General features: G+C 44.4%; 1 protein-coding gene across 4 annotated transcripts in view; it reads right to left on the reverse strand.

Annotated features, from left to right (window-relative positions):
* Positions 1–2,209: 2,209 nt before the first annotated feature.
* Positions 2,210–20,030, reverse strand: part of Sulf1 (sulfatase 1) — a 158,225-nt gene continuing 140,404 nt past the window's right edge. For 3 of the 4 annotated variants that reach the window (XM_040741433.1, XM_040741434.1, XM_040741435.1), the window contains 4 exons: positions 18,655–18,830; positions 14,818–14,960; positions 14,601–14,724; positions 2,210–3,738 (listed from right to left, as the gene is read on the reverse strand). In XM_040741433.1, the coding sequence (XP_040597367.1) occupies positions 2,915–3,738; positions 14,601–14,724; positions 14,818–14,960; positions 18,655–18,830 (1,267 nt within the window). In that variant the 3' untranslated portion in view covers positions 2,210–2,914. Of the gene's footprint in view, positions 3,739–12,454; positions 12,489–14,600; positions 14,725–14,817; positions 14,961–18,654; positions 18,831–20,030 lie in introns of all 4 variants that reach the window. The other variant, XM_040741436.1, reaches the window with a different exon arrangement.

A 20,030-nucleotide genomic window follows, 5' to 3' on the forward strand; every position in this document is an offset into this window, starting at 1 on the left:
TCTGAACTATATCTGAACGATGCCCACCCCCACCCCGCCCCGGGGTCGGTTTAGATGTCCTTGAATGCCCTGATCACTCCTTTTCTTACCAAATAGGGCTTTATCAAATGGGGTCCAGCTACCATTATTTCTTCCCTGACTGCATGTATGTGTGACATGAAGGCTTGCAGGACGCACATGTATCTGTTTAAATGGAAGAAGCAGGCAGCAGTGGGCCCTCTTCCTTCATCCTCTTAAGTCCATGACGAGCCCGGAATGGAGCGTGGCAATCATCGCAGTCCTTCTTGCCGCTGTCTTCACAGGTCAAAAGACACCCGAGGCAGCCAACCTCTAAGGGTCCTTCTGTCTCTTGAAACAGGTTCGGAACACAGTTCTGGAGACTTATGACCTTTCCCCGCATGGTGTAGACTGCATAAACATTCACTGAATTGTAGCGGAGCAGAGGTTTTTGGGGGAGGGGATGTCAACATGTGGCCTGGGCACATTTTCCAGGGAAGGAACAAAAAGAAGGACATGGATGGCAGGTTCTCTGTCATATGTGGAAACTTAAAAAACCAAACCAAAGCACAAACAAAACAAAACAAAACAAAACAAAAACCCAGCTTGGCAGTGATAATTACTGAAGCCTGGGGAGGTCACCGAGGATGGGGTGAGGCAAAAGGAGAGCTGGCCAGGGCGAGCATGAGTGGGGAAATCAAACCGAATCTTTTTCATGTGCACAACTTACTGAGTTACATACATGGAACAAAGATGCATTTCTGAACACTATGTCCTCAAAACTTGCTAGCTCATTATGATGTTACGAACGGACGTACAGGCAAGTCTTTGAATGCTTTACTATGTCCCTCCTTTCTTTAACCTTTAGTCTAGACATTTCAGACATTCTTGACTTCTCTTTCACCCAAGCATTTGGGATTTGTCAGGAACAAACATGTGAGGTCTTGTGGACAGTCAGGTTTGCCTCAAAGGTCATAGTTCACTTGAAACTCTAAGGTGTTGTTCATGAGTAAGCCTTCTTGCTTTTAGAAAACTCCATCTGTGCCACCCAGGACCAGTAAAGGTGTTCTTGAAGCTTCATGGAGGATTATCAATGTGGGGCCTCTTGCCCAAAAGTTAATCAGTTTTTTTATATGGAGAAGATGGAGCTCTGGACCCTTGCAGCTTCTCAAGTTATGTAGAGAGATATTGTGCCACACCCTTCTGGAGTCCAAGGAGGTAAATCTGCATAGGTACCAACCAGGGACTGGTCTACAGTACATGGATTTGGGGGCAGTGTGACCAGTATGTCTAACACTTAGTCATGTAAGGTGAGGACTAGACTCAAGCTCACTTGTGAGGAATGTGTGGACCACAAAAGCTGCCTTAAGGTTACTTCTCTGAAACAGGCAAAATGTTTAAATCTTTTATTTCAATAAATGTTGCTTCTAGACTTTCCTGAAGCCAGAATTGTTCTATAAAAGTATCATAGAGCATTACATACGATTAAAAAAAATCATAGGACGCTTCCTAATATCTTGAAATCTCTTTACAAAGCACATCATTCAAGACCATAAATATGTTTATTCTGTTAGTCCACAGCTGCCAGCCACAGCTGTCAGCCAGTTAGGTTTTGCCTATGCACCGACTCTATAAGAAAGACTCAACATTATCAAGGATTCAACTATACCACATGAAATGTCCTTAAAAAGTATTTACTTAAACACTTAAAGAAAACAATCTATCTACGTATTCGAATTATCTGAAAGTGAAAAGAAAGCCACCGTCAAGCTAAAACAACAACAACAACAAGTAGACCTTGGGAAGTTGAAGAGGATAATGAAAATTCTCAGTGAGGTAATCTTTTCAACTGGTCTCTAAAAGTCTGAGAGAAACAGGGTGATATCAAGAATACAGATTTTCAAAAGCAGTTTTGAACTATGTCTTTTAGAAAAACCAGTCCTTGGTAATGGTTTTAAAAATATTCACATGTAACTATGTTTATAAAGCAGATCTCCCTACTGGTGTGTTTAAATTTTACGAACAGTTATGATTTAAATTTATTAAAATTGTCTTGTATAAAGTCAGAACTACACATATTTTCCCAATGCTTGAAATTATTAACCAAATGAAGAAAAAAAAAGCTGATTAAAATAAAATGGGCTTTGTCCTGTCCCTTCTTTCAAAATTTAGCAGTATTGAGCATATAGTAAGCACACAGAGAGAAAGCAGGCAATTTTTGTCTTGTTTATTACTTATTCACTCATTTTTATTTTCCTTTTTTAACACCAACATTGTGAGCCATACCTTTCTGCTAATCAATTTTAGCACGTCAAGGGATAAAAAACATGCAATGTTTTCTGGAAAAAAGCATACATTAAACAATATGTGATCCATACTGTGTGTCATCGCTGGGGGTCTACTCCTTTGACCTGCTTAGGACAAAGTGCGATAAGCCCATTTTGAAAAGAAGTAATAACACTACCAACCAAGCAGACACAGTATTTCAAACTCAAAGTGCAAAATCATTGAACCAAAGATGATGATGTTGAATAATTCCAGTGGTTAGAAATGAATCCAAACTTCATTATGCAGGCAGGGAAGATGTGTTGACAGATTCACCACGGGTGTCAAGCTCCCAAAACGTACAAAGGCACAATTCTAGCCATTTTGACTGGATAGACTTTATATAAGCATGTCCCTACAATATTCAAAAGATAATACTGTTTTAGTACCAAAAACAAAGCAACAAAACAGAAAACACCCCCCACCTTTCTCTCCTTGGGAAAACAGTGAATTACCACAAGTCCATGTGTGAGCATCCCCCACACACGTGCACAGGAATTTCTACTGTGCAAATGCACCCAGGGGAGCTCAGCATGTTGGCAGTTACGACTGCCATCACTAGTTTACTAATAAAAACGTAGAAAGGTTTTATCTAATCAGAGGCGAGTGGAGAGGAGGCACTGCCTTCTGGATTCGGCACCCACTCCTTTGTGTCGTTCTCCTGCATCTCGGTCAGCATTGTCTCTGCGTGGCGGCGATGAATAGGCTGCCCCACACTGGACACACTGAACACTTGATGAACAGAAGTTCTGTCAGAATGAACATGAGGATGCAATTGCTCTTCAAAAACATCCTCTTCCGGCTCCACATCCTGGGGACGTTCTCGTTGATGCTGGTCGATGGGCTGCAGCCTGCGAGGAGACTGGAACATCAGCTCTGTCATGCCATTGCCACTGATGTCACCTTCAAGACGGCGGACCTCCTCCCATCCCATCTGTTTTTCAGTTTTACTTTTTCTCCAGTGTTCAGAATTCAAATGATTCACTTCTGGAATGTCGTTATTCCATTCAAGTTTTCTCTCTGGACTTACAGTTGGTCTGTTCAAATACAGGGTTTGGAGGTTGGCTGGCAAGGTCAAGGGAGGTGTTTCCCCAACCACATGACTTGGGTCTTCACCTGATTCTGCAGAGGCCATCTCTGTTGACACCAAGTGCTCAGCAGAGGTGACTGAGAGGCCACCACTTTGAGCAGTTGGAGTCCCATCTGCTTTGTTTTGCTCAGAGTGACTGTTCAGCAGTGTGAATGTTCTATCTACAGCCTTCAGGGAACTAGTCCAGTCCTCCAGACTCAGTCTCGGGTTATGTCTGTATTCATCAGTGTTGTCGATCCCACTGGATAACTCCTCCAGGCCTTGCCAGTTGGTGTCTGAAGTGATGCTGGGCTGGCTAACCTTCCCATCCATCCCATAATTGTCCTCTGTGAAAAGAGAAGCCAAGGGACCTCATTAGTGCAATAAAATGGTGTTGACTCAACTGGATGAGCAATGTAATTATTTTATAAATTAATTTGAAATGTAATACTAAAAAGTATTCTCTTCTAGTATTTGGATGTTGAGGAGTAATCGTGGCATCCAAAGGTGACTGAATGAAAATAAGAATTGGAAAAGGAGGAGACTGGAAGATAAGTCAGTTGGTAAAGCATTGTGTAGCATGCACAAAAGCCTGAGTTTGGTCCCCAAATCACACAAAACTGTGTGTTTGGTTCCCAAATCACAGCACTCAAGAGGTCCATGCAGGGGACTGAGAATTTCAAGACCATTCTTGGCTATGCAGAGAGCTGGAGGTCAGCCTCAATGCATGAAATACTGTCTTTATAAGATAAAAATTGGAAAAACTACCCAACAAATGAGAACCTCTGTTAAGCAAGCATGACACTGTCCTTTCTAATGAAGGGACAGAGCCGGCTCACCTCAGTGGCCCAGTTGTCCAATGTGAAAACAGTCATAAGACAAAGCCGTTTATATTTATTGGCTTCTAGGAAACTGATAGACTACATGATATTTTAATGTAGTAGGCAAACGCTTAGTGCAATATTTGTATTTTATAGTCCTTGGTACTCGGTTACAAAACCAGATTTGAAAGCAAATGCAATTATGCTCTTCAAATGAGACGCTCAGGTATGTTTCTTCATGTGTGTGATTCTTCATGTGCGTGATTCTTCATGAACATATGCTTCCAGGAAGCCTCTATGTGAGTGGGTTTTACATGGGTACACAGCATATCAGCTTTTTTCCTGACATTACACCACTGTGCTCAGATGAAACTTAGGAAAAAGCACCCCAGACTAGCAGAATGGACTCCTCATAGCTATGCAGCAACAAGGAAAGTCAGAAGGCTACACAAAACCCACACCTTCGGTGGAACCAGAAGAGAGACGGCTGTGGTCTTCAGGTTACCTGTAAGCTGGAAAAAAGAAGGAATAACAAGTAGTGAATGCCCCCTTTCCCCCTGTCTCCAGAGTTGTGGACCATACTTTGGTACCAGTCTTGGGGGAAAAGTAGGGAAGAGAAGTGAGGACAGAGCTCAGGTTGACTTGAAGTTGCCTGGAAAGAAATGTCATCCCCATGTGTGAGACATTGTCAAGAGTCCAGGTGAGTCACGGCCCTGACGGCAAGGGAGGATGCTGGAAGGGATTCACAGTGGCAGACTCTGTGCTCCGGGGAGAGAGGAAACAAAGAGAGGGGAAAAGATGCTTCCAGGTAGCAGGTGGGAGAGGAAGAGGGAAGCAGAAGGGAAGACATTTCGGGTCCACTGGAAGGCATGTGGCCTCCCTCAACCCCAGCTCCTGGCAGTTAAGTGGCAAAGATATAGCAGTACAATGGATTATACCGACAGGAAAGACTCCCTTTAAACCAGAAGTCGTGCAAATTCTCCAAATTAATGCAATAAAAGTCAACTGAGTCTACACATAATTACTCTAAAAGAAAATATGAAAAAAGAATAAAAATCGTATCTCTATGAAAACGTGATTGCCCAAATCAGCCACATGGCAGTATTGGGTCAGTCAAGCATCTGAGGATGTGGGAACTGTCTTGGGTAAGAAAATAGTTTGTATCAAGAATCTTATAGCCAGCTAAGCCCTCCTTCAGGACTCAAGGCTGTAGGAAAACAGTTCAACACCACGAGAAAACAAGGGAAACTAATTGAAAGGAATGCAACCCTTGCTAAGTTTCAAAGGGGGAAAAACAGCAATTAACTTCACGAGGAAGAAAGGATGGAAGATGCAAGTTGAAATACATGGGCACATAATAAAAGAAGTTCCACACCCAAGACGGATCAGATGGACTGGAACAAGCAAAAGAACTTCCTGGAACATTGTTGGAACCGCTAACTGAGCCCTTTGGGTGTGTCTCCTTGAGCTACGTGTATGACCTGAGTGGACAGGGCATGGGCTGCAGTAATGTGGAGATGGTCCAAATATACATGTATTTTTTCACACCTCTTTAGTCATGTAATGCTGACTAGAGCTGTTCCATAGGCCCACCAGAAATGTAAAGGATTCAGATGGTCGTGGGGAAAATTTCCCCAGGGGAGCCTTGTGTACAGCTAGCTGGTGGACTGCACAGGGCTCAAGGTGCTTACTGGGTCTGGACAGCAACACGCTCTTGGGACTGGGCTCTGTAATCCTAGTGGTAGATGAAATGGTCAAAAACATCACTAAAGATTTGAAACAGAAGATAAGGACCAATTCAGGCTGCTAAGTTACATATTTTCACACACATGGAAGCTTTCTGCTTTCTCTCTCTCTCCCCTTCTCTCTTCTTTCCTTCCTTCTTTTTTGTTGTTTTTCTTTTTTGGTTTTTGGGTTTTGAAGACAGGGTTTCTTTGGGAAGCTTCAGCTGTTTTGGAACTAGCTCTGTAGGCCAGGTTGACCTTGAACTCACAGAGATTGACCTGCCTCTGCCTCTGTCTCCCAAATGCTGGGACTGAAGGGACACACCACCATGACTGGCTGCTGTTTCACGTTTTGAACGGATACATTGTGTTAAATGGACACAGCATACTGCATAGACCATTCAGAGTCCTGGTTCCATTGGGAATTATCAAACAAGTTGACGCATCTGCTATGTAAGTGAGAGGAGAAACCAGCACCAGCGAGGGAGGCTAAAAGAGGACCACTGTGTGGGTGGGTTTCAAGCTGTATAAGGAGGAGTGAAGAGGGAAAGATGCCGGCACAACTGTGCAGTTCTTCGTGTCACCCCAACCTCCTCTTCATCCAGATCCTCCAGGTACGAATGCTCAGGAAGCAGCTTGCGGAAGCTGACCCAGCAGAGACAGAAGCTGAAACAACGGTCTCCATCAAAGAAGGGGCTATTAAAACCACTCAGCAAGGAAGCATTGTGTCCACGTGGTTTCTCTAGGTGGCAAGGTGTTGCCCACCTAGAGCCCCGCTGCTCTACAAAATTGTAGAAGGCAGAAAGGAAGAGAAAGCATCAGGAAGCGTTTGATGAAGCAAGGATAACGCTGAAGGTGCAGTGAGGCAGAGCCTGATGGTTCCGTTTACCTCAGGCTGTCCACATCCAACTCCTCAGAAGCCACAGGCATCACTCTAGGAGGCAAAAGGGAGCTTGCAAGTGTGACAAAGTTATGGGTCTTGATGGGGCAATGTTCAGGTGAAGTCAAGATAGCCACCAGGGTCCGTAGGGAGTCGGTAGTGTCGAGAAGCAGGAGGGTCAGAGGAGCCCTGACTGTGGAACGCATAGGAGAAGAATGGAGGTGGAGAGAAACAAGAGATGCTTCCGGTGCTGCCTTCAAAGATGAGGCCATGGACAAGGAATCAGCCGCTGCTTGAGAAATCAGAAAGGAGAAAGAAACAGTTCTCTGAAGGCCTGAAATGAATGCAAGCCCATTGACACTTTTAGGCCCAGGAGAGTCATGGACTTCTTGCCCATGGGAACACAAGGGAAAAAAAATTATGTCGTTTGGAGACATGGCAGCAAGTTGCTGCAGTGACCACAAGAAACTAAGATCATATTTGAATAGTAGTGCTAGCACTAAGAGAAGGAAGATTATAGGCAGATATTGCAGGTAAATGTGATGTAAGTTCCTTATAACCACTAGTGAAAAGATTCAGTGTTCTATTAAGAAAAGCATGAACAGTGATCTAAAAAAATTCAGTTCAGGAATGAAAGGCTTATTTTCCTTAGCAGATATATTAATGAAATGTAACTTATTTATAAATCCAAAGCGGACAAATTATCTGAGTATCTCATAGATGCTGAAAATCAGTTTGACAAATCCAGTTTTCACTGATGGTAAAAGCAGTGACAAGAAAATTCACGGCAACGGCATACTCAGTTCCAAAGTTTCTGCCTCTTCTGGTAGGGATAGCCTAAAGGCACCCTCATTAGGATTACGGACAAGGTGAGGGCACACTGGAAGAATTAGCTCACTTCCAAGAGAGTTTTGCGCAGGCAAAGGCCGGGCATGGGTGCACAGACACTTGCGTAGCAGCTGTGCATATGTCAAGTCCACATCTGGTGTCCACTCTCAGAACTCTCGAATAGGAGTTGGTGCCTATGAATGGCTGCTTCTAAATGTTGGGTGGTAAACATTTTTCAGGACCTATTTCAGGGCATCAAGCAGGTATTCAAGAACAAGGGGGGAACGTTCCAGAATCACACAGAGGACTTAAAGGGACACTTGTGACCATTACGATACTGATGGGGAAAGAATATCCTGAGGAAAATGAGAAGCTTTGCTCCGTCCTTACACAAGTGATGAAGTGGGAAGTCACTTCTTCATGGTGGAACACACTGAGAAGCACAGGAGGTAAAATGGAGCTGGGAGAAAATCCATTTGCAGCCATCACATTCATAATGAATAACGCAACGCTGGGATGGGGATAGAGTGCTTGCCCCAACACCAGACAAAGTCAAACAAGCCCGATGAACGGTCAGTTGTGAGAACGCTACACAAACATCAGGTTGAGGGGCATTTTATGAAAGCAACTGTCTGGTGGCCTACGGAATGCCATCGCCAACAATGAAAAGTGGAGAAACTGTTCCAGTAGGGATGACACTTAAGAAAGGTGACAATTTTATGTGATATACGATTCTGAATTGAGTTCAGGACCAGACACCAAACACTATAAACATGACCTTATTGGAACATTTGGCTAGATGTGGCCATGGAATGTGGATTAGATAATGGCACTGGTTCATGTTGATGGCCCAGTTTTAGTTAGTGTACAATGGTCATATGCAAAAATATCCTCGGAAAGCACACAGTAAAACATTTCTACACAAAGGGATATGATGCCTGCAAACAACTTAGAACTGATCCGGAAAGTGTGTTTGTATGAGGAGAGAGGAAATGAGAGATACGAAGCAAATGGGACAAAATTTCTTAGACTGATTCCAATAGCCTTTCTGTAAATGTCAAGCTATATGAAAATAGAACATGAAAAATTGTTAGACATTAGGGTAGGGATGTGGTCCAATTGATGGAGCCCTTACCTATCATACATGGAGCCCTGGGTTCAATCCCTAGCATGACATAAACTAGACAAAGTGTTGCATGCTCATAATCTTAGCACTTAAAAGGAGGGACAGGAGGATAAGAATTCAAGGTTGTCCTCTGGAATCACTGATTAATGAGTTCCAGGCCAGCTTGGATTAGGGACACTAAATCATCTGTGTCCTGTTTTGGCTTCTGCCATTTCTCAGCTCACAAATCCACACTTTTCTATTGGGCTCTTATGAAGCTCTCTATCCAGAGAGCAAACATGCGGTTGGCTTGTTCTGAAAAGCAAATCTTTAGAAGAAATGTAAATGATTTCAAGTTACAGGTAAGTCTCATCCCATGCTGGAAAGGAGAAGGGCATGAAACCACTAAGAGAAATTCCAGTATGCACCTCTCTGGGTGACACCTGTAAGATCCACTAACTGCTGTCTGAGAAGGGACATCACGTGTTCTTCCCTCTCACACTGCTTCACCCATGCTGTGTATCCACATTCCGTTCACTAACGAACACCACCACTCCCTGGAGCTGGCTACACAACAATCGTGCACACAACAAGACAGGGATTAGAACCGTGGCAGTCAGGCAGAACTGTGGAAATGAGCAACTGTGCTGCCCACAGCCGTCTTCAGCATTAGTTGTTGCTCTGAGGGGAAAGGGATCAGTCCCTCATGTGCTGACAATAGAGGGGCAAGGGAGGGGTCATCAGGGGAATGATGGCTCTCTGGAGACCCTCTAAAGAGGTTTGAATATGGTCTGAACATTCCTTACAATCATGTAGTTTGTTTTGTGCAAGTTACTTTCTTTTGGTTGTGAGCCCAGCCTTTAATGGCTGAACCATCTCTCCAGCCCGCAAGATGTACTTTCTATAGTACTACGTTGAGCTTTCTAATTTCTCATTATTCAAATCGGGTTGTTACAAATCTCCTTCCTTCCTTCCATCCATCCTTCCTTCCTTCCTTCCCTGCCTCCCTCCCTCCCTTCTTTCTGTCTTTCATGCTGAGATTACAGATGTAGACCATCACACCCATTTTATGCACCCACGACCCACATGGTGGAAGGAGAGAACTGACTCCCAAAGCTGTCTTGAACTTCCGCAAGTACACTGGGACGCTTGTTCCTTCTACACACGAAGTGACTAGATAGCTAACTAAGGTATTTTAAACACAATTTTAGTTTGGTATCTAAAGCTAAGAAAACCTTAGGGAATGAAAGCTTGCCAAGACTCCCCGAGGTAGTGCCGTCAATGGAGAGTTCTTTGGAAGGGTAAACACTATTTGAAGACGGCAGCGTTTGAAATAGTTCTACTCACATAGAGGCTTCTTTTACCCATGTTGTCTTTAATCTAACAAGACCTGTGAGGGAGGAAGCCAACACCCAACCCTGTCCTGGGCATTGCTGAGGCTCCCGATGTGATGAGACAGTGACCTTTTAGAAACTAAGATTCCCCATGAGAAGCACAGACGTTCATTGGAAGAGAGTTTGCCTCCATGATTCTGAGATGGTAGGGTCAGATACTGTGGTGTTTTGAATGAGAATGGAGCTCATAGGCTTATATATTTAAGTACTTGGTCCCCTGGTGGTGGAACTGTTTGGGATGGATTAGGTGTGGCCTTGTTGGGAGAGGTGTGTCAGTGGGGGTGGGCTTTGAGCTTGCAAAGAGATTCCTGCCTTTCTCTTTTGCCTCCTGCTTGTGGATTGAGATGTGAGCTCTCGGCTACTGCTCCAACGCCATGCCTGCCTGCCTGCTGCCATGCTCCCCACCGTGATGATCATCTAACCCTCTGAAACGGTAAGTCTCACATAAACTCTTATACGAGCTGCCTGTGCCATAGTGTCTTATCACAGAAATTGAAAAGTAACTAAGACAAGATGCTGACAGTGATTTTGACCTTAAAGAATCGGCTAGATTTGCCATCTGGTGAGGAGTTAGAGCAGAACAAGAAGAGCATCTGGGGACATAGTGTCATCCTGCAAGCACCCTTTCATAGCTAAAGTTGCCAAGGCTGTGCCAAAATGGCTACAAATTAAGGGTTATTGAACCTCTGAGTGGAGGTGCCAGGCACCAGGTAAAGAAGAGTCTCACATGTCCATCATTTAATCACACTCAGAGTGAAGCTAAATGCCTTCTTCATTGTCATCAAGGATGACTTCATTTTGCTGTGGGGAGTAACTGTGACTGAGTTCTGGGTAGGCACATGCCTTAACTAACTTTTTAATACTCTTTAACCTCTTTCATGACACAAACAATATACAGGAGACTGAATATCCTTGAGCATAAATTGGAATTATATAAAGTAACTATTAATGTCCGTATTTAATGTTAAGTACATTTGTAATGCCATTCTTTGGGAATGTCATAACACATTGGGAATCAGGTGACACAGTTCAGGTGTAGAGGACAGTGCTTTGTCATCCCATTCCTGGGAAAGGCTAGCTTAAGAGAAGGCTTGGCTCTGTCTTATTTATATTTTGGGGGGTGGCATAGGGTTGGGGCAGGGGGCAGATGGAGGGTGGAGAAGCAAACATAAAATGCCCCAGTAGCCCAGCTTTCTTGGTTTTCTGCCTTCCCTGATGTCACTTAGCTTCTCTGAAGCAATGGGCTGCTTCTAAAGGGAAGCATGGGAGACCCTGGCTCAGGAAGTTGGTGGGAGGTTTCAACAGGGGGCTTTGGGATGCCAATATTCTCTAGTTTCTCTGAGGAGGTATCAGTGTGGGTGGTGCCAAGGAATGCATCCTGTACTGGTAGGAAGTTGCTACTTCAGTGAGTGCATTGTCTAGAGTTTGGACATACCAAAACCCCAGTGTCCCCTTTAGTGTTGATGTAAGGACAGTCCACACCCCCAAAATGGCACATTTCAGATAAATCCTTCAAAGCCTAGGCTCAGGGTGGAAAATCAGCAATGGATGACATTTCTGGATGATCAGTGGACAGCTCCCAGGTGTGCGTCCTCCTTCATGTATGAGACAAGGATGTGGGTTAAGGGGCGGGGCAGTATATCAAGGTAAGGGCTACTTATAAAGTTTCATGTGTCAGGACTATTGTTCTTGTGAATGACGGGAACTTGCTGCTTGACCCTGAATACCTCGTCCCTCACCCCTGGCACCTTCTCGTCATTCCCCTCCACCCTGTAGAGCCGTCTGCGGTCTCCGTGTGACCACTGCTTTTGCCACCAAAGTTAATCCACGAGTGCTCACAAGGAAACTCTTTGTCTTTTCTGACTTCAGCTCAGAGTGTTCTCAAAATTTCCCTTAGTCTTTTAAAAACAATATTAGCAGCATTCTTAAATGAAAAAAAGAATCTCTCGGTTCCATGCAGCCTCTCCACCCAGCTGTGGAAAACAAACTCAGGAAATCAATCTCCCTGCTCTCCCAGAGGCCATCCTCCATTCTCCTGTTGCCATTCCTTGTTTCAGAGCATTATTCAGCAAGCAAACAGGCATGGCATGCACAGCGGAGAGCGAACGCTCAGAGGGGCATCTCGAGGGGGCAGCTGGATGGATTTAGAAGCAGAATGACGGGCCTGGAGGCAGCGAATGAGGATGGCATTAGGACATACATGCACCACAACTTATGCTCTGTGCAGGATGGCAAGAAACAGAAAGTACTGGAAATGACGGATCATGCAATTATGGGAAAGACGCTGTTGCGAATAAGGAAGTGTGAGTACCTGTGTAGGTCATAGCTTCCTCCATCTTTAGTTCCTGGTGTAGGAAAATAGAAGAGGAATCAATTAGTTTTAGGACTCATAGGACCTTTCACTATGCAGTTTCCATGAATACATCTAAATCCTAGAAAGAAACATACTATGTTAAATACAGGCAGCATTGACATCCAACAGAGATAGTCTATTAGTCTCAAAAGGACTGAGTGCTAAGAATAAAAAGGCTTCAGGCAAAAAAAAAAAAAAAGTAAAAAGACAAAATTGGATGAGAACAAGAAAGCAGCAGGAAAAGTGTTTCCAGAAGTTCATGTAGTTCTGAGCAAATTAAAAACATTGTTTTGCAGGGGTGGGGGGTGGGGTAGTGCTTGAAAAGAGAGGCCAGCAATAATCTCCCATAGGAATAGTCCAGGCGCTGGAGGGGTCTACTTAAAGTGCACAGCAATAAATGACAGCCCCACCTGGCCTGTCATTTCACCATCAAGGACCTATCAGGTTTCTCGCAGTGGAGTTGGTAAGTCATCACCCATGATTTAGGCTGCTATATTCTTTGGGGGAGTGATAGCTGCGTGTAATATTTCTAATGCCTCTAATAGTTTGGCTTAGATCTCAGGCCTTCGCAGCTTGGTTTTTTCCCCTGCTTTTCATCTCTCTTTTTCTCTTCTTGTTTTCTTTCTTTGATTTCTGAAAAAGGTCAGCATATAAGCAGAATATTTCCAAAGCTTTAAGCTAAGTGAAGTAAGCAGTCAAAGACTCTCTTTGCAGGCCTGGTTAGCGCTTGGGTAATTTTCCCTGGGTGTTGAAGGAGAACTGATTCTCGACACCTCATGGGATTTTTTTTGTAGGCTGTTTGATCTAGGACCCTACAGTAGTGGAAATGACAAGCAAGTGGGTTGATCATTTTGGGAGAAGAACCTCACTTCTCCTTTCAAGTCTGTGGTCCACCGTCAGTTCAGATGTTTGAACACTGAGTTGGAGTTGCTTTTCAGGGGAGGTTATAGAACCCTGGGGAGATGGAGCCTTGTAGAGGGAAACAGGACTCCGCCATTAGCCACGTGGCGCTCTAAAGACGGATGTGGTAATGAAAGGGCGGAACTGCACTGCTAACCACACCCACTTTAGGCATGACTAGAGATAGGGCCCACTTTTGGGCGTGGCTAGGGGCTTGTACAGAGGAAGAAACAAAAGAATGAACATCAGAGCGCTCGCCCCATTTCGGCTTCCAGTTTGGTGGTGGAAAACTACTTGACTCATCTGGGTTGCTTGTTTTTCTCTTGTGAGTAATTTCTACAATAAACAGTTACCAATACTCTCAATAAGTGTGCCGTTTATCGTTGCAGCATCAGAGCCTTGCTGGAGGAAGTATGTCACTGGTGGTGGGCTTTGAGCATTTAATGCCACCTCACTTGCTGTTCTCTCTCTGTTTCTTATTTGTGGTCCAGCTTCCTGCTCCAACCACATTGTCTACCACTTGCTACCCTGCTGCCTTACCCTGGTGGACTCTTATCCCCTGCAACTATAAAATAAAACAATGTCTTTCTTCCATAAATGGCTTTTGGTTATGACATGCTATCACAGCAACAGAAAAGTAACTCCCTAAAGTGACATGACCAGATGGCTGTCATTTTTCTTGCTAGGGATGCTGACTCTACACAGGGCCTGCAGGATGAGATTTGGTTGCATTAAACATGCTCCATCTGGGATGGGAAGAACTAGCTCACCGCTTAAGAGCATATGGTGCTCTTCCAGGGACCAGAGTTTGGTTTCTAACGCCACTGTGTGTCTCCACCAAACTACTGTAACAGAACTTCTGGTTTACTAAAGACTGTTAAAGGCAACCACAAGAAATCCCCCAAAGCCTTGATTTCACCTTCCCATGGATGCTTCAGTCAGAAACCGAGGTCTTCTGATACAGTGGATGCGAGCAAGAGATTGGAGGGCTACTCACACTGGATCTTTCAGTGAATTCAGCTTCCCATCACTGTACTCAGAGTGAGAGACTTTGAGATCAAATTATGTTTGGGACTATTTACAAAGTTTCTCTTGTAAGTACCCTAAACTATATGCACATACATGGAAATGGGTCAAAAGGAGAAATCTTGATAATACAGAGAATTTTCTAAATATGACAGAGAGAAGTAATAGGTTTTCTTACCGATGTCAAGGCTTTTGGGTCTTGGGTTGCACTGTTTGTACCCTTGACAGCTTCGGAGTTCCATTAGCTGTATGTGTAGCTGATTCAAAATGCCCCGCTCCACTGTGTGCACTGTATTTGTGAGCTGTGGACGAAGTGGAAAAGACAATGGACTCAAGCCCATGTCTGGTTATCCCATTTCCAACCATCCCTGTCAAAGGAAAACATATTGTCTTACCTGATAAGGATCCGTATTCATGTCAAAATACTCCAGAAAGCCGGTTGCAAACTCACAAAAGAGAAAATTGTGTGTCTCGTTAACTGTACGCAAACACCAGTACGTGTTATTGTTAGAACTTGTGCATGCGCAGAAAGATCCCACTGCCAGAAAAGAGAGAAAAACAGCACAACGGTAAGAATGAGAGACTTCACAAGCTAGTCACATCAGTATCTCTCCACAAGCTTCATGACTGCTCTCTTACAAATACTGTGATTAGCTGTCCAAGATGGCATCCTTCCCTCCATGCAACTGGGGGAAATGCAGGGGGCTCAAGCGGGCCAAAGACCAAGGTCGATTTGCACGCCACTAAGCTAGTCACCCTCCTTAACTCTGGAAGGTGGTGGTCTCCAAAGTGGGGTGAGTGGTTGGAGTATTGGGGGAAGAGTGACAGAGTTTCTGTTTATGGGTATTCTCTGAAAGAGGAAAACATGGTTGTTTCACGAGGTAGCAGAATGAGTGTCTCAGGGTCACACTGCCAGTGTCACAAGTATATATTGGAAAGACAGAGTCTTAGACGAGGGTGGAACCAGCTTGATGGACTTGGAGATGACATCATTTGCAATTACGGAAGGCCCTCTACAACACCACCTGTGTGTGCACAGGAGCAGGCAGGCAAGCATGCGTGAGGGTACATGTGTTTACATGTGTTTACATGCAGAGGACAGAGGAAAACTGTGGGTGTCATTCCTCAGGTGACACTCCACTTGCTTTTGGGACAGGATCTGTCTTTGGTCTAGAACTCCTAGACCAAAGAAGTCTACCCTGGCTGGCCGCAAGTCCTGGGGAGCTACCTACTTCTCTCCTCATCAATGACATTGCAACTATGGTTACCAAACATGCTTATATGGGTTCTGGGGATGAATTCAGGTCTTCCAGATTACATGGCAAGCACTTTACTGCTTGAGTTACCCTAAGACCTCTCTGGAATATTTTAATGTGCAATGAGATTTGACTGTCAGCATCTTTCGTACGAAGAGAGGATCCTTTCCTAACTTGAAGAAAGTTTTTAAGAGACATCAAATTTTTTTTGGGTTTTTCGAGACAGGGTTTCTTTGTGGCTTTGGAGGCTGTCCTGGAACTTGCTTGGTAGTCCAGGCTGGTCTCGAACTCACAGAGATCCGCCTGCCTCTGCCTCCCGAGTGCTGGGATTAAAGGCATGCGCCACCAACGCCCAGCTAGAGACATCAAATTTTAAAACCAGCCACCCATTCTTCTTCTTGCAAAAATGGAGGGAGTGATGATGGGGTTTCAGAAGTGTACTTTCTAGCAAATATATCTTAAAACATTTAAGATAGGCACAGTCAATGGGATGTACCTCTAATTTAGTATGTTTGAATAGCCTAGCTTATTTAGTTCTCAAAGAACTGTGAGACACACTATCCTACTTACACCCACTTAGAGATGGGAAAACTAAGGCCCAGAGTCACATAGCTGACAGCTGGCAGCAGGGGAGTCTGGTTAGAAAGCTGACTTTTAGCTGTGAGACTATTGTGCTTTGCAATATTGGACATAATAGATCTGGCCCTGAAAGCTGGAGGAGATCTTTTCACCAGCGATTGAGAGGGAATTATGTTTTCAAACACTTAAACAGACCAGGTCTTGGGGGGCAGTAAAAACCTGAAGGGAAGGTGCATAACCTTCCACCATGAGCTCCCCACTGCTGAAGCCTCACAGGGCTGACTCTCATCAGCTGGTGGTCTACACACACTACTCTTGCTTCTGCCCAGTTTATGGGTTTGCCGTGTAGCCCAGGCTTGCCATAGTCTCACGATCCTCCCCTCTCTGCCTCCTGTATGCCAGGTGAGTCTTGACAATGACATGTGACACCCATGATGGCATATAGATTTTGGTCTCAATCTAAACTCTCCAGTATTCTGTGTTCTTTACATTCACCTCTTCTTCACCCCAGAAACATTTTTACAAAAGAACCTCTAAAAAATTTTCATCTGCTTGATTGTTTTTATACAAAGTGCTCTCGGTTTGTTGTTCGTAGTTTATATTCTTTTCATGTGAATATTTACTTCACACCTACATATTAAAATCCAGGCAGTCAGAATTTTTTAATTTATGTAGAAATTTTCCCAATCAATAATTTAAATGTGCTGTGAACTTGTTTCATGAAATATACAAGTATAAAAACTTCTGAGCCCTGCTCACAGGCTCGCTCTGCTGGAGTGCTAGGTCTCACTTAATTGTCACCTTTGCAAAGAGACCCATTGTGCTGTTCAGATGGACTGTCCCTCAAGTGCTGTTGTGGATCAAATCTGTGTGAACTGGGAGCAAGCAGGAGGCCTTACATCATGGGGCATACGATTTCCTTCTTTGCTTCCTAGCCTCCATGAGCTGGATAGATCCTTCTGTCATGTGCTCCCATGTGACCCCAGCCATTGATAGATTCCTGTATCATGTGCTCCCACCACAGATAGATTCCTCTCATGTTCTTCCGTGTGGTTACACAAGTTCCAAAGTAAGAAGGCTGATCTACCAAACTGAAACTAAGGCTCTGGGCAGAAATGAATATGTTTATCTTTCAAGTTGACTCTATTGAGTATTTTGTCATATGAGTGGGAAGAAGATTGCCACACGTATTATATAGTCTTCAGCATCTCTAAAGGGTACCCTCAAATGCTTTAATTACCGTCTCCTTCACTCCATGGCTGCAAAGTGTAATTACTAAGCTCATTTGCTTTCCTGCCTTCCCTTCCCCACTAGAATCCAAGTATGATGAGAATCCCCCCCCCACACACACAATAGCAATCTGAATAGCCAACAGGAACTCCCCAAACTACCTGTCAAGAGTGAGCGCTGTGACTAAGAGTCACTTGGCCTCACTGTGATTGTGACACACAGCAAAGAGACACACAACTCAAGCATGGGCAGAACTGTGAGGCCCAAACTGCCCAAAGCGGCTCGTCATCTCCTACAGAATGTCCTGGGGGAACTCTACATGCTAGTTTGAGAAGCTGCTTGGCTGCCTTCCACTGATCCTTGGAAGGTTAGGGGTTTTATCTGCTCCTGGTAAGTCTTCAGTCTGGTAATGGGCCACTAGAGCCTGGGGCACGATTTCTCTGCTGCTTAGTGAACCCCATGCAGGGAGCAAAGAAAATGAACACACTGTTCAAAAGTGCAGTTATTCCATTTCTTCTGCCATTCAAGACAAAATGGAAAACTTTTTCGGACCTCATGGTCTTCCACCAAAGGCGCAAAGGATAAGGGGGGTGTGGGCCCTGCATTTATAGCATCTTTACTGTGTTTTTATTCCTTTTAAGACACACGCATTGGAGTTAAAGCAGAAACCAATCGTGGGAGCAAAACTGCCCCAGGTGTTTATTGTCACTGATCTGAGCAGCTTTACTGGGAGTAACTGCCTTGGGCAGCCTCAGTGTGGAAACATCAAGAGACGCTTGGTATCTTTAAACAATAATGCCAAACATTTCCAGGAATAGAAGCCTATAGACCTGTATAATTCTAGCATTTGAGAGGCTGAGCCAAGAGGACTGGAAATGGGAAGTCAGCCTGGCCTAAACAGCTCCAGGTCAGCTTGGAATACACAGTAAGACGGTATCTTTGAAAATCAGAACAAAAATTAACACAAACAAAAACAAAAAAACAAATCTTAGCTTCTAAAGAAGAGGTGATTTTTTTTCCCTAGCAAAATGGTTTGAGCACAAAACAATACGGCATTTTTCTTTTGGATTACCCTCTGCTACTGTGTTTTACCTGTGGGATTCTTAGCCTACATTAGTATGGTAAGAGAGGTGCTCTCTGCACTCAGGTAGGATGTGGGGGACTTACGGTTCCAGAACGGGGCAGTCTGCCAGTGGTTGTTGTCGTGTGTGAAGCAGGTGAGGCCAGGCAGACTGCACTCCTCCCCCTTCCTCTGGCGTTTCTTTTCCTTCCTGGCCTTCTTCCTCCGACGGTTCTCCTTGAAGAGCTGCAGTTTGCTGTCCACCTCCTGGGCAGCGGCCTCCCTGGACCAAGACAAGGAACTGTTTTGATGACCCGAAAGGACATTATGAAAAGTAGGATCGTGTTCTGAGCATTGCACAAGTGCGTACTCGGAAGATGCACAGACACACGAGCTCTGGTGACCTCCATTTCTCACAGATGGCTTCAAGTATAGCCGGTGTCGTGGAGGCACCCTCGCTCACTCGGTGCCCCTAGGGCTTTTTAAAGCCCGACAGTCACTTGCTGTTAAGCACTGATGGAAGTAAGCTTTGGTGTGAGTCAGTGCATATTCCCAGCCACAATCCTTGGGCAATGATGCGATCTCCCCATAGCTCAGTTTCTATCAGTCAGTTGTTTATTGAGTCCTAAGGACCCAGCACTAGCCAAGGCGCATTTCAGATCTTCAGCCACTTGACTCTCACAACAGTCCCATTTCACGGATGCTAATGCCAAGGTTTGGACCGAAGGTGTGTGCATGAAGGCAAGTCACATAACCAGGTCTACAGAGTCATTGAATGGTTAGTTGGATGGCACGGCTTACAAAAAGGTGGATTAGAAACCATTCGGCAAATTATACATGATAAATTTTAAAAAATATTTATCATGTTTCTTCTTTAGGATATTTATTTTTGAGAACTCCAAATTACATCCATGTGTGTGAGCTATGATCATATCGGCCCTGTGCTTGTCCTGAGTCTAATGAATGCAGGGGTGGGGCCATCCTCTGGAGCAAGGACCACTGACCACAGGTTACACCCCTAAAGAAGAGTGGTTCTCCCTCCTCTGGCAGCTATCCACTGCCAATAGCTCCTCGGGGGTGGGGCCTCATGAGCTCCATCCTCACCCATGCTAGCATTTTAGGTGTCCTGATCTCATGCCTGTAATCACCACTGCTGTGAATGAGTTCATGAGTGCAATAGCAATGCCATGTTCAAAAGACAGTATTTCACAGTGTTCTTCTTCACCTTCCACTCATATGTTCCTTTGATTTCCATGGCAGGTGCTTTTGCTTTTGTTTTTTCTCATAATTTAAATTTTGTCGATATTCAAATACAAAATCTCTTGCACCTATAACTTCATGCTTCCTTACATTTTGAGAGGTCAGCACTATTACGGGTTACTCTTGCCGAACACCCTAATTTCGTTAAGGGTCTGTTAGCTCTTCAACGATCCCCACAGAGGGGACCATGTATAGAGGAGAATCCCCTGTGCAACACAGGGAT

This window comes from Mesocricetus auratus, unplaced genomic scaffold (genome assembly GCF_017639785.1).
Source record: "Mesocricetus auratus isolate SY011 unplaced genomic scaffold, BCM_Maur_2.0 Super-Scaffold_6730, whole genome shotgun sequence".
Classification (NCBI taxonomy): domain Eukaryota; kingdom Metazoa; phylum Chordata; class Mammalia; order Rodentia; family Cricetidae; genus Mesocricetus; species Mesocricetus auratus.